Here is a 15,451-nt window from a genome sequence, read left to right on the forward strand (position 1 = left end):
ATTCTCTGATGGAAGAAATGTTATATATTGGATATCTTGCAGCTGAATGCTAAAGTGTTCTTATACTTCTTTGACACCTAGTAGAAAGGCAACAACAGAAGCACACAGACATTTTATGTAATGATAAATCATGGCACTTGAACAAAACAGTAAAAGAGGCAGAAAGGAGCTCCATTTGTGACTTTTGGGTTTGCCGTTTTGTGCTGGAGAACAGGATTGGTACATTTAGCTTCACCTTTGGAAAAACGTCCCTATAAGCAACCCTACGCTAGTAGACCGTTCATAAAACGTTTAAGAAATGTCCTTTACTAAATGGTCTTAACAGAAAGCCTGTGGTACACACTTATGTAAAGCAAATGTACGCAGTCTTCTTTTGTAAAATTGGAAAATAATAAATATCAAATATCCAACAAATATCTGTAATATCTGAGATTATTTGTAGTACTTTATATTAAGAAAAACACATTATGACCTTTGCACCAGTGTGAAATGATGTGCTTGGTCCTTCTTGGAGGCTGAGGAGAAATGATTTCTAGCAAACATATTGTTAGTAACCAACCAGAATCCCTCAGAATCCTCCTTTATCAAAGAGCATATGAACAAATTTCTTCAGAAATTGTTCACAGGGGTTTACACAAGATATTTGGTATTCATGAAACTCCTGTTAGTTCAGAAAGAAATGTTTTGTGTCCTATGAGAGTTTGTATAAATTGATGTTTAAGAAGACTTTCCAATATCAACCATGACTTGGCATAGTGTGTAATCATGCCACTAAATAATGTGTACATAGATTTTTTTACACAAAGGTTTGGGACAAAGGGTGTTTTTGAACATCCTATTTGAAATTTAGTCCTCATTTGATATTATAATAACCTGCACTCTTCTGTTGCACCAGATTTTTGAGTGTGCTTGCGGAGATTAGTGGTCATTCAGCCACAAGGGCTACAGTCAGATAATGATGTAGGGTGAGGAGGCCTGGGGTGCAGTCAGCGTTCCATTTATATTTTAATTACATTTATGGCATTTGGCGGATGCCCTTATCCAGAGTGATTTACAACTGAGCAGTTGAAGGTTAAGGGCCTTGCTCAAGGGCCCAGCAGTGGCAACATGGTGGTGCTGGGATTTAAACTTGTGAACTTCTGTTCCAAAATCCAATGCTTTAACCACTGAGCTGATCTCCCTATTCATTCATTCGTTCCAATTCATGCCGAAGGTGTTCAATAGCGTTGAGAGCTCTATGGCAGGTTACTTGAAATCTTCCAATCCCATATAAAAAAATATCTTCATGGTGCTTACTTTGTGCACAGGGTATTGTCAATAGTCCAGTTTTGGGTCTTCTAGTTCAAGTGGAATGAAAAATAAAATTCTACCACATCTAAACACATCCTATACAATCATGTTCATCCAACACTGTGGTAACCGTTTGGGGTATAACCACATATGGCTGGGAAAAGTCAGGCATCCCAATACTTTTGTCCAGACAGTTTATATATTGTAGTAGTTGTAAACATGAGTTAAAAAAAATTTCCACTTCTGGCTTTAAGAAATAATTTTTCTCTCAGATGTTTAGCTGTTATTTTGTTCAGCTCTTCGCATCTTTTTTTTTTTGCCTATTATGGAGTTTTGCGGCTCTTAATGGCAAAAAAACATTGTGTAATAGGCATTCATCGACACATGCTTGGGAGTACAAAAGAAATCATTATCAAAACATTTTTTTGCCCATGAAATTATACAAACATACTTCTCGTTTCCTCAGCCGTCTCACGAAACAAAATTTGAGTTTTTAGTTTGTTCAATGCTAATTCATCATTTGTGCGTTTGACAAAGATTTTTATTTTGAACATAAATAAGCCGCACCTGTCTATAAGCTGCAGGTGTCTACACTGAAACTAATGAACTTTACACAGGCTTTAATGAAAGACAGTGTCTGTTACATGGCTTGTATCTAAACAGTAGCTTACTAAGAAAGTCATTGTTCACTGTCTTCCTCCTTCCTTTCACAACAATTTCTCTCGGGAGTTTTTCTTTTAGCATCGTCGTGCGGTTAAAAATCACCATCGGTGAAGCTTTTCTCCCGATGCCGTGCAGCTCAGAACACAGGTGAAGTGTGTTTTTTCATGCCCGGATGTTTTCAGCGTGACGAATGATTCGCTTTTCCTGTTGAAAGTCCGAGTGAGCGGCAGGTCAAACGTCAGAGAAACCTCATCCATATTTATGATGTGGTGCGGCCCGATTCAGTGGGAGTGCATCTGATTTAATATAAAGAGTTTCATTGGTTCACCTGAACCTGTTCGGCAGTTTCATTGGTCTAATGTTATGGGGCTCAGTTTTTTGACTTGAAGCTTGTGAAACCGGGAAAAACCCAGGAAAAATCCATAAATTAGCTGCTTCATTGTTTAAGCCATGGGGTTCAAAGCGTGGGGGGAAAAAATTGCGGCTTATAGTCCGGAAAATACAGTATATATAATATAATAATTGGTAAAACGTATAGTTTAGGTGAGTTGAAATGATCTGTGATATTTAAAAACTACACAAGAGGTGTATCCCAAGATAACTAGAAACAGTGTTGGGTAACTGCATTGTTGTGTGTGTGTGTGTGTGTGTGTGTGTGTGTGTGTGTGTCCCCAGTATGGAGGAGGGAGCAGCCGAGCGGTGTAAGGAGGCTATTGAGAAAGCACTGCACTATGACCAGAACAACCCTGAAGCGCTGCAGTTAATGGCTAGCTACCTCTTCAGCATTGAGAAACCTGAGGTACACTACCGTCACTATACAAGAAAACAATGGAGTCCACCAGTGGCTTGAACCGTATCCATCAGCTGTGTTGTCGTTATGATATAATGACCTAGCTAAGATTGGACATGAGTAATTTGGACGGGAAAATTCAATAAAAACTTAATCAGCAAACCAGATCTGAGAAACAAGCGTAAAAGACGAAGAAAATTTGGACAGGAAAGTACAACTTGGGTAATTGTACACTTTAATTGAGATTGTGCCCAAATAATTGAGATGTGTAACAAATACGCGCTTCCCTGAGGTGAAAACTTTGCACTGCAATTCCGACCACAACCATTAGGTGGCAAACTGGTGTAAGTTTTTAGATGCCTGGTACATCCAAAACTGCCCGTTTCAGGTCAGACAGGATATTAAAGTTCACAACATGGCCATTTTGGTAATGATCCCGGTTTGACCGCGTTATTAAAATGCAGGAGTTCATCAGATTTTGTTTTACATCTGATTTTATGCATTACATGATCGGAGTTAACACTGTAGTACTTTTGAAGTTCTCTTAGTCCATCCTGCTCTCTTTACTCATCTGGAGAAGCTCTTCCAGAACTCAAAGACCAGTTTAAAGAATGTGATGCAATACAATAAAAAGAAAACTGATGCAAACCTCACTTTTTTATTTTCCCCCAGGAGGGCCGTGACTACCTGATAAAGAGTGTGTCGTCATGGTTACCGAGTCGACAGAAGGAGGAAGAGTCTTTAGCAAGCTCAGAGCAACCTGATGATGATGATGAGGAGGAGGAGGAACGAGTGCAGGTGTGTGTGTGAGAGTGAGAGAGAGCGAGTGTTCCAGTGATGGATGCGTGTCTCATGACAGAACCATTATATATTATTAATCGTAAAACAGCTACTAAAATTCTATTCTATTCTATTCTATTCTATTCTATTCTATTCTATTCCACAGTACATAATTCTACTGTATTTTGTTTTATGCTACAGTATTGTTTTATTTTATTCTATTGTATTCTTCAGTATTTCTATTCTATCTTATTCTGTTTTATTCTACAGTATGTCTATTCTATTATTTTCTATTCTGCTGTATATGTAACAGTGGCATTTAAATTTTTATTTTATTTATCTTTTGACGTTTTCTCACACACACACGCACACACGCACACACACACACACACACACACACACACACACACACACACACACACACTTGTATTCTGTTCTATTCTATTCTGTTTTCTCGGCATTACTCAGCACTCTGTTCTATATATTTAATTATACTCTATTCAATTTAGCCGCCCTTTACTATTCTATTCTATTCTGTTCTATTCTATTCTATAGTACATAATTCTATTGTATTTTATTCTGTTCTATGCTACAGTATTCTGTTCTATTTTATTCTCTTGTATTCTTCACTATATCTTTTCTATTCTGCTGTCTCTGTTACAGTGGCATTTTATTTTATTTTGTCTTTTCTAAGGACTTTTCTCACACACACACACACACACACACACACACACACACACACACACACACACACACACACACACACTTGTGTTCTGTTATATTCTGCTCTCTCGATTTTTTCAGTACTCTGTTCTTTTTTATTTAATTCTACTCTATTCTATTTAGCTGCACTTTACTATTCTATTTAATTTTATTCTATTCTGTTCTGCTGTCTCTGAAACAGTATACATTTTTCTTTGTCTTTATTCTTTTTTTTTATGTTCGATTATTTTTATTATTATTTATGACTTACTACCTTCAAGCGATGGAGAAACTAAAGATCTGCTACTGCTATATAATACAAGTTTTTGAGGGAAGTGTAGTAATAAAGGGATATATTGTCTGATATATCTTACAAATACTGTTAGTGCTATAAACCTGTAAATAAATCATTTGTACAATTCTGGACAAAGAACTAAGAATTTGTGATGCATAACACTTTAATGTTTTAAGAATGAAAACCAAATGATAAAATAATGTTTTTTGCTCAAACGGTTTGTGGTACTCTTGAACAACTTGGGTATAAAATAACTGATCAACCATCAGCTCTTAATCTATCAGTGGCTTCATCCAAAAATCCGGCTTCATGCTGAGAAATTTATATAGATCACTACATGCTGCACGCCCTTATATTTATTTGTTGTACTTGCTCAACAGTCTGTCTGTCTGTCTGTCTGTCTGTCTGTCTGTCTGTCTGTCTGTCTGTCTGTCTGTCTGTCTGTCCATCCGTCCATCCGTCCATCCAAAAGCAACACAAGACAGTGACAGTAAATGGGATTTAGTCACATATCCTCTTCTTACAATGTTATTTGCATAACGACCCTGAACCTTCTTTTTTTATCTGCTCAGAAACAATAAAGCAGTTTTCTGTTTTTTTTTTTTTTTTTTTTTACTCCTTACTCTTTCAAACCAACTACCTGCATGTCTTCCCTCACCACATTCATAAACCTCCTCCTTGGTCTTCCTGGTGGCTCCATCCTCAGCATTCTCCTATACCACATGTGCCTCCTCTGCACATGTCCAAACCATCTCAATCACGTTTCTCTCACCTTGTCTCCAAAACGTCCTATATGCGCTGTCCCTCTAATAAACTCATTTCTAATCCTGTCCATCGTCGCCACTCCCAACGAAAACCTCAACATCTTCAGCTCTGCTACCTCCAGCTCCACCTCCGGTCTTTTATTCAATGCCACTGCCTGTAATCCATACAACATTGCAGGTCTTACCACAGTCCTATAAACTTTCCCTTTCACTCTCACAGATACCCTTCTATCACAAATCACACCTGCCACTTTTCTTCACCCACTCCACCCTGCCTGCACTCTTTTCCTCACTTCTCAAACACACTCTCCATTATTTTGCAATGTTGACCCCAGGTAGCTGAACTCCTCCACCTTCTCCACCTCTTCCTGCAACCGCACCAGTCCACTTCCCTCCCTCTCATTCACACACACGTAATCTGTCTTACTCATACTGACGTTCATTCCCCTTCTCTCCAGCGAGTACCTCCACCTCTCCAGGCTCTTCTCAACCTGCTCCCTACTCTCACCACAAAGCTTTTAAAATAAATAAATAATATAATGTTTGTAGTCAAGCTATTGTCATGGAACTCCTGCAGGACAAGTATTTTTATCTTCTTTTATATTCTAGCACTTAAAAGAAAAAAACACAGCTTGTGTTTTTGTTGCTGGAGGACCCCACTGTACAGTTTTTAGCAATTCAGACCCGATTTCCTAAATTGTACAGTTCCAGTCTGGTCCAAAAGTGTGCCGGTAAGAGTTGACTTTGTGGGAAGTTCCAGTGCATATGCAACATGTGACATGATGACATGCTCATGTAATTCTTTCCGGAGAAGTCAGAGATGTTTCTTTGGGAATGAGGAAAGTGTGGTGAAACTACTTACAGTACTGCACCAGAGATTTCAAGGTGTGCGTTTGTGTTTGGTTTTGCGAGAGTACGATTGAGGGACTTGTTTGACCTCCGTTCCATTGGCCAGACTAAAAGCAGAGCTGCGTGAAGCTTCCTCGAACTTTAAAATGAGTTCTTGGATAAAGAAAGCTGGTGGGAGTTGGAGAGACTAATCCTTTCATTTCGCTCTCAGTCGCACCGGACTGCGAGGCAGACGTGCACGCACACACACACACACACACACACCACTTACACTGACCCTGTACTTTAACATCCTTCTTTGTAACTTGAAATCCAGATATTTTACTTTAAGCTAGCAAACATTATGCTCTTTCAGATGATTCAAACGAATTTCTCTGCTTGATTTAAAAATATATTTTTTTGGCTCATTTTCTGTTATTTGATTTAATAGCTGCGAGCATAATGCGACGACAAATTAAACATCATTCTTTCATGTTCTGCTTGTTTCTTGTGAAAGGCGAAATGAACAGGATGTAAAAGCCACAGTGTAATTGGGATCAGATTTGGTTCAATGGCATCATGATGAAAATCTGATGTGGTAGCACTCTTGCATTGCAGTGTTCTCACACACACACACACACACACACACCCACACACACACACACACGCAAACACGCAGAATGAGATGGGAGGCCAGAGTGGTTAATGAGGAGACGCAGTTGAAAAAGGCGAGAAAGGTGCAGACAGCGGGGAAGAGTGCAGTCAGCAGAAAAGAAGACAAGGCTCTGATGAAGTGCTAATGAGCCGAGGGGTTCGGAAAACACAGCACTCGTGAAAGCGCGGTGCATAAAAGAGCATTGTGTATTTGCATCGCGCTCATCAAGCTCCAGCTACCTAAGAGCATAAGAGTGGCGCGTAATATCAGGGTAGCTTTTCCTGCACTCGCAGTGCCTGTGGTAGCTCTTGACTCCGGGGACAGATGCAACAATAGGAAATGAGGATTGCCCTACAATTTTGGCCACTGACATTTATTCACATAAAGCCAGATGAAAAAGACAGTGACAAACAAAATCACAGGCCGAAAGATAGATACTTTTTGTCTTTAGTTTTTTTTTCAGCTCAGTATATATAATTATATAAGTATATATAAGTATAATTATAGTCATACATCATGGCATTAAAACAATATGACCGGTGAAGTGGGGCAAGCATAAGGATTTAATCGAGTTTGACAAGGGATAAATTGTGATGTCTAGATAACTGGGTCAGAGCATCTCCAAAACTGCAGCTCTTTTGGGATGTTCTCACTCTGCTGTGGTCAGAATGTATTAAAAGTGGTCCAGGGAAGGAAAAGTGGTGAACCGGTGACAAGGTCATGGGTGGCGGAGGTTCACTGATGCACGTAGGGGGTAAAAGCTCATCCAACAGACGAGCTCCTGTAACTTTAATTGCCAAAGAACTTAATGCTGTTAATGGTCCCAGCAGGTGGTCATAAACGTATGCCTGATCGGTGTAATTAGGCATTGATTATATAAAATGCTAATAAGCACTATTATTACTACTATTTTTATTAATGTTACTGTACCAATTACTACTAATGGTACTACTATTTCTATATGGCTGCATGATATGTCAAATATACAATTGCATTTGTCATTTGGCAGATGTTCTTTTCCAGAATGACTTACAACGTGCTTTGATGTCTCCATCAATAAATACGTTCTAATACCAGCTTATAAGGACACACTAAGAATCTCATCAGTCTAAAACTGTGCAGTGAAAGAAAATAGTTTGGAGGGATCGTGGTACAGGGTAGGGTAAGATGAGTGCTACGAGGTAAAGGGTACTGGTCCATTTTTGACTTTGTAGGCAATCAATGATCTGATGCGGGCAGCTACAGTATGCCATTTGAGAGAACGCATCAGTGGAGTGGTGTGGGAGAACCTAGGAGGGTTGAAAACGGGTCATGCAGCTGCATTCTGGATCGGTTGCATAGGTCGAATAGCTTTCAGAGGCAGACATGCCAGGAGCGAGTTGCAGTAGTGTAGTCTTGGGATGACGAGGACGCACTGAAGAAGCATCTGAGTGGCCTGTGTAAAGTGAGAAGAAAAGGGAATTTTTGATTGCGGAGATCAGAGAGTTGACGAGGAGTGACTGTGTCTGCTGAATATTTTTCTTATTCTTCAGTAGAATTCTTTCTTTGTTTTGAAGCCATTATCGGTGCTTTTCCGAGTAAGGTATTTTACTTCGGGCACATCCCAAATACTTTCACTACTGATTTGGAAGAACCCTTAATAGGAACCTAAGGGACCCCATCCTCATCCAGTTGACACTAAATGTCCAGTCATTTTAATTCCATCATTGTTGAGGTTATCATCTGTTCACTGATGGACTTTAAAATGCAAAAACTGTTCTATGGCAACTCTAGTCCTAAGCCATTGTAGCAGACCGTTTATATTAATTACAGCATGTGGTCTGCAGTTGAAAAGAACTCCATCCTGAGGTAGGGGAACAGGATGAATCAGGCAGGTTCAGGAAGAAGAAAGGGACTGAATTATATTACTATGACTACTGCTGTTATTACTACTGATACTAATATTACTATCGCTACCTCCGTGACTCCTATCAAAACTACCAAAATTATTAATATTGCTATTGTTACTACTTCTAATACCAGTACTATTGATGCCCGGATTTCTTTGTAAAAATTTACAATTGAAACACTTTTTTAAATTTTTATTTAGTTTTATTTTTTTTTTACTTAAATGTGTCCTGAGTTTGGGTTTTGGCTAAGAATTTTCATTTCATTGCATCACTAATAGCAAATTGTAGTTATGTAAGTCTTGTGTGTGTGTGTGTGTGTGTGTGTGTGTGTGTGTGTGTGTATATAAATGTGTGTGTGTGTGTGTGTGTGTGTGTGTGCAAATGAGTGAATGCGTGTATGGCAAATTCTGGGTGCATATTGTTGCATTGTTTTAGTATAATGTACGCATAAGGTAATGAGAATTTTGTCCGTAACACATTCATTTTTATTTATTTTTCAGAGTAATATCCCACCATATGAGTCCCGAATTACAACAGCCAAACTCCTGATAGAAGTTGAGGAATTTGAGGTAAGATGGTACTACCTTGTTTAATGGATTCAGGGATCTGCTGTGCATTATAGCAAAATACCTTCTCGGGTTTTTAAAAAAAAATTATTGCTCTTCTTGCATCTAATAGTCAATAGATTAACACTATGTGCTTAATCACAAAGGAAATCAAATGTTATACTCCACACTATATTTTTATACGTTTGTACTTCTTTAGAAAGTTCTGTGATCTGTGTGATTTATGATTTGCATCTCCATTAGAAAACCCTCAATGTACATAGAAAAATATTTATCCAGAAGATACTCAAACTGGATCTTTTTGATGATATACAGTAATTTCAGATTAGATTACATTCAACGTTGTCATTGTGCAAGGTACCTGTACAGAGCCAATGAAATGCAATTAGCATCTAACCAGAAGTGCATAAGAGACCTATTTACAATAAAGAGCAGCATGATAAATAAGGGTATGTGGTCCATATGTACATGGGCGAAATCAGGTAATAGGATGAGTTATCCCAAATGACACTTACCGCCACAGTGCTGTCGTTAGAATGTACCCATCCCCAAGTAAACTCCACTGGTAAAAACTGTGTTGGATTTACTTATATGCATATAATACATATGAACAATTTGCAGCCCACTTTTTCAACTAAATTCACCAAAGGTTTTTATGTAAAATTATCTACAATATCTTTGTTATATTGTATATACATGAATATATGTTATAATATATAAATAACATTATATATATATATATGTGTATGTGTATGTCTGTGTGTATGTGTATGTATAAAATTCAGAACCCCAATTGAGTCTACCGAGTAAATACAAGTTGTCAACTCAACATTTCATGTCTTTAACATTCAAAAAGTTGAGTTGGTTCAACTCAAATAATTCATATTTTTATTTACATTTAAAACTGTTGAATAAAAAAGGTCTGCCTATGGATAATAGAGTTAATATACTGTTGTACAGTATTTATTTCATTCTAAGTAAGTTGCTGGTATTCTTGAGGAGTCTCACCATTTCTCCGGGTACATTTACACTTACAATATTCGAACGATTCCTTATCCAGAGAGACCTACGTTAATCTCAATATAGGATTAAGGGCCTTTACACAAGGGCCCAAGCCGTAGCAGCTTGGTGGTCCGGGGATTAGGACTAATGCTACCGTTACCCTGTGGTACCGAACAAAGTATGCATGCTCTTTGTTGTAGAGTGAACTTTTGCTCCAGTTCTTAGCAGTCTCTAACCTAATAATAATCCAGAATCAGAATTTGAACATATTGATGGGGACTTCAAAGCATTTTGTAAGTCACTCTGGATGAGGGGGTCTCCAAATGCTGTAAAGGTCAATGGGTTGTCTACCTGTCATAGAGTTGGTGACTGTTGGACAATTTCAGGAGTCAGCTATAATAACTACATCCATTGGCTCAATTTTTTTGTGGAAATTCTTATCATGTGCTTTGATTGATTGAGGATCAATAAAGCATTGTTTATTTCATGTGTACGTGTTGCCTTTATCTGTAGCACCATTTGTCTAGTAAACATAGTGTCCTTCAGTAATAAAGGTAGAGTTTGAAAATGTTCGGAAGTAGTCCACACACTTTTTGAACTTTCGTGGATTATTCACAATATGCTCAAAATATAAATTATTCTGTTTAAGGAGGATTTGTTCTACTTGGAGTATAGTACCTCTCAAGGTTTGTTTCTCAGGTCATCTAAGGGATTTTTTTTCCCCTCGCTAATGCCACCTCTGGGTTGTTTCTTAGCGAATTACAGTACATCTAAATCCAGATGTTTATGGAACTGATTTGTGGCAAAGCTGTCAGAATTGCCATTAAAAAAAAGTTGAATTGAATTCTCCACCATTGTGAAATACCATTTTAACATAACATTTATGAAGCCTTTTTTTTTTGTTGTGGATTGTGTTTTTTTTTTTTGTTTGTCTTTGCTACTTACATTTGAATAGCATTAAAATAGTGTACAGTGACATTAGTTTTGATATCTCGAGTGGGCAGTTTTAAAAGGCACTTTAAAAGTTGCCAAAGCCACTTTCTATTCCGTGTGATAGCTAAAGAGGTTTGTTGCTAAATTCCTTGTATGAGTGTTTTGCTTCACTTGAATAGTAAGTGTGTTTTTTTTCCCCTCCTTTTTTAAAGCATTTTTCTCTCTTTTCTCCATGGAACGTTGCGTTTGAATAATTCAAGAATTGTATTTTGCTCAGCACTTGACCTTTACTGTGCGTGTGCCTGTGCGTGTGTGTGTGTGTGTGTGTGTGTGTGTGTGTGTGTGTGTGTGTGTGTGTGTGAGAGAGAGAGACTCCTGTGAAAATCATGAACAGATCCCACAGAGAAAGGTATAAAATGGCTTCTAGAATAAAAAAAAGATGTGGATGACTGCTGTGGGAGGTTTTGAAATATAAATGAGGAATCAGAGTTTTTTTCTCACTCAAGGAAGAATTGGGAAGAACCTGAAAAGCGTTGTTGTTCTTTTCATTCTTTTCGTCTGTTTTGTATTTCCATCTCGGTGGAGAAACGTGTTTGTGAATGCAGCATGACTCGAAAGCTGTTGGATGCCTCAGCATGGCTGAAAGCTCTTCGCGCCATAGGGGAGACATTAATATTAATACCGGTCACCTGGCTGCCTGGCAGAGCTGCACCGAAGGTCATGGGGTCATCACTTTGATAGCCGGTGCTTAGACAGCAGCCAAGCTTCTGCACAGCATGAAACATTTTGATTGGTCTTTTGAGGAAAGGAAAGAAAGTTGAAGAGAGAGAGAGTTTGAAGATGGTCAGATCACCAAGTAGTTGTACGACTTTAATTTGCATTCTTTTGGCATGGGTGGGTTTATTTAAAGTTCTAATCGGAAAAACTAGAATCCAATCCCAGTTTAGAGCTGTAATGCTGCACGTTTATTTTTCAACAATTGGGCAGAAATGAATTCACATTTGTTTAACGTCACTTTCTCCTAAAAAAATATGAGACTGGAACGTAATAGACTGAAAATAGAGCGCCAAAATGGGCTAAAATGCCTGCTTTTTCTCAGGTAATGTCGAAGCAACATAAGAGCTTTTTTTTTTTTAAAGTGGTAGTAAGATTTTGTAGCCAAATAACCTTTTATAGCTGTGGGCCACTGTTAACTCGAGCAGTCGTTCAAGCTCTCTATAAACTGTAACTCCATTAGTTGTGCAGATTGGGAGGTTCAAATATTACAAACTGAGTAGAAGCAGCATATATTTTTTAGAACATATTCTCCCAAATCTTTAAAATGGTTCGAGGGTGAATTTTTTACAACTTCAAAATCAAAAATATTTTGTAGCAAATCTATATACCATGCTGTATATCTTTTAAGATGCATGATATTGTCATAGATCCAACCTGTAGTTGCCATTTTGTGCACTCTTAAATAACAAACTTAATATTTTGGTATTGGGATGTTCATAAAATAAACCTTGACGTATTTTGCACTCAATTGGAACTACGAGAGAAAAATATTTCCTACTTGCACAAGTTGTGAAGTAATTGACACACGTTCAGACGGGATAAGTATCGGTCTGTGTCTGGATTTGTTTTTCAGCCTGGATTGCTGTGGAAAAGCAGCATATAATATAGATATCAGTTTAGTCAGGCATCTTAAAACAACCGCAAGCCTTGTGAGAGGCAGGTCTGTCTTTAGGTTTTTTTGCCTCGCTTGAGCAAACTCACTGTTCTTGAGAGATTTCATAAACCAGAGTAAAACTGGCAGATATTGGCATTATTTGTTCAGGCTCTTAAGAGAATCTTTTGTTGGATCTTTGTGTTTATAGATGTCAAACCTCAGGAACAGGTTCTAACTCAATTTTAGAAGAGTCTTTTCCCCTATCGACACCATCTGCTCAAAGCCCAGCATACCCACTAACAGTGGAAGATTGATGTATTGCTCTGAAAGAGAACAAGAGAAATAGGGCAAGAAAGATGGAAAAAAAAAAGTGGAGAAGAGAACATTCTCTCATCACCGCTTATACTAACTAGAATTGAATGTTTTGTTTGTAATGACACTGGTGGGATCCAATTATCTCTAAAGAGCAAGGCATTTAATTAAGAAAAAAAAAAAACCTTACTACAGACTGCATTCTGTGCACATTTTTAATTGACTACCTAATTTTCTTTTGTGGGTTTTTATCTTTAGTGTTTTACCTCCGAAACTGCTTATAGTGGACATTTTTACTCTGTAAAGCTGAACTTAATGGCAATGCTTTATGATGCACGTTCTATTTTGTTAACTCGGAAGAGGTTGAGAATCAGTGGTGTGTGTATTCAGGTAGCTTGGGGCTTTTATAGTCTGATCTTTTTCTGAGGGAAATAATAGATATTAGGAATATTTCGATTCCTGCAAAACGATTTAATTCTCAATGTCATATGTTTTTGCTTGTTATTTTTGCGCTCGTGTTTCTTTTCGATTTTGTGTATTTGAGGAAAAGTGGACCTTAACTACAATCTTTAGTTTAACTTTCATTCAACTGCTATTCAGCTGTTAGCCATTCAACATTTAATGCCTCCGAAACATTTTAGTAGGGGACTCAAAAGTGCTGCTGTTATTTGACCTGCCTAATAGGGATAGGAAATGTAATATTTTTTGAAAAATAACATAGGAAGGCACGTAAAATGAAAACGACAAAGGGATCAAGATGAAACCTTGAGGAACACCATATGATGTAGAGGAAGAAAATTCACTACAGAGCCAGACCCTGGATTCCAACCGCTACTTTGCTTTTTATTTTCACTTGCTTCCCTTTTGAATAGGAAAATAAATGGTTATTTTTATGAGTTTGACTTTTTGTGTAAATGATAAACATGGACATGAACAAGGAACATTTCAGAACATAGAACTGAAACGATATCTTATATAAAAAGAAAAAAAAAACAGGCCATGGTTTTGTTGTGTTGTATGTTCCTTTTTTAAAAATGTAGTAATATCTGTAGCACTCAGTGATTCTCTTCTGTCTTGCGCTTCAGGCATTTTGCCTGTGTGCTCTAGTAGTTACCGCGCATGAACCACGCGAGAGTTCACTTCCGACCTTATGCCTGTAAATCGTTTTATTTCATTGTTGCCATTGTTGCTTTTTTGTTGTAGATACTTAGCAGATTTTAGTAAATTATAATTTTTTGCAAATATTTTTAAGACAATTTTGTGGGAGTTCCCCGAATGACGTTCTTCTGCAACCCACACAGACATTCACCTATATAGTCTTGTCCCACGCCGCACTCATTTGCGTCAGGTCCCCCGGGAGTGCAGGTCTCTACCTAAGAGCTACACTATATATACAAAAGTAGTGGGACACCTAACTTTTCCAGCCATATGTAGTTCCTCCCCAAAATGTTACCACAAAGTTGGAGGCACACATTTTAAGTACAGATTGCATTTCTCTCTCCATGTTAAAAAGGAGACCCCAACCTTTCTAAGCATTACAATGCCCCTGTGCACAATGTCAGTTCCATGACCATATGGTCTACATGGGTTGGAGTGGTGATCAGCTATAGAGCTCTGACCTCAACCCTATCGAACAACCGGGATGAATGACTGCAAAACAGTACCTGACTTTACTGACATCCTTGTGGTGTTAGTAAGCACATGTTAAAATCTAGTGGAATATAATCTCAAAAGATTGGCTGTTATTGTAAAAGTAAATTATTATAAAGTACTAAATATGGACTGGGATGTTCAAAACGCACATACAGTACAAAGCTTATGGTCAGGTGTTTACAAACTTTGCTCATATAGTGTAGTAGTAATGGTTGTCACAAATGGAATACAAAAAAAAACTTTTAGAAGATATGAATGAAGAACATTGATTATGCATCTTAGGCACTTATAAGATTAGATCAGCAACTTTTCTTGAAACTGGTTAAAAGTTTAAAAAAATTCCTGATCGGAGGTCATTTGTGTGATGGATCAAAATTTGAATTGATTTTACTCAAGTTGTTGAGTTTACTCAATGAAATTATTGAGAAATTAATCATGGGTCTCGGCAGAAGAATTGGGACAGACAGCTTGCAAAGGATTTGGTCGATAATATCTAACTTACTTTAGGCCTATTCCTATTCTTGGTCATTAGTTTTGGCCTCTTCCACTGACCTCTGGTTAAGCACATCTTAAACATGTCATAGGAGACCTGAAGTTTGTCTTTCTTCCACTTTTTGCTGTATTCCTGAGAGATAATGGACTAATCATTAAACCAAGGTTGAAAAGCATTTCTTTATA

The 15,451-nt window shown here is 37.8% G+C and overlaps 1 protein-coding gene across 1 annotated transcript in view; it reads left to right on the top strand.

Annotated features, from left to right (window-relative positions):
• Positions 1 to 15,451, top strand: part of si:dkey-12j5.1 (probable assembly chaperone of rpl4) — a 74,444-nt gene that overhangs the window by 8,795 nt on the left and 50,198 nt on the right. Inside the window, exons 6-8 of the mRNA XM_046877270.1 lie at positions 2,629 to 2,752; positions 3,416 to 3,541; positions 9,157 to 9,225. Of these exons, the coding sequence (XP_046733226.1) occupies positions 2,629 to 2,752; positions 3,416 to 3,541; positions 9,157 to 9,225 (319 nt within the window). The remainder of the gene's footprint in view (positions 1 to 2,628; positions 2,753 to 3,415; positions 3,542 to 9,156; positions 9,226 to 15,451) is intronic.

This window comes from Silurus meridionalis, chromosome 21, assembly GCF_014805685.1.
Source record: "Silurus meridionalis isolate SWU-2019-XX chromosome 21, ASM1480568v1, whole genome shotgun sequence".
NCBI classification, from domain to species: Eukaryota; Metazoa; Chordata; class Actinopteri; order Siluriformes; family Siluridae; genus Silurus; species Silurus meridionalis.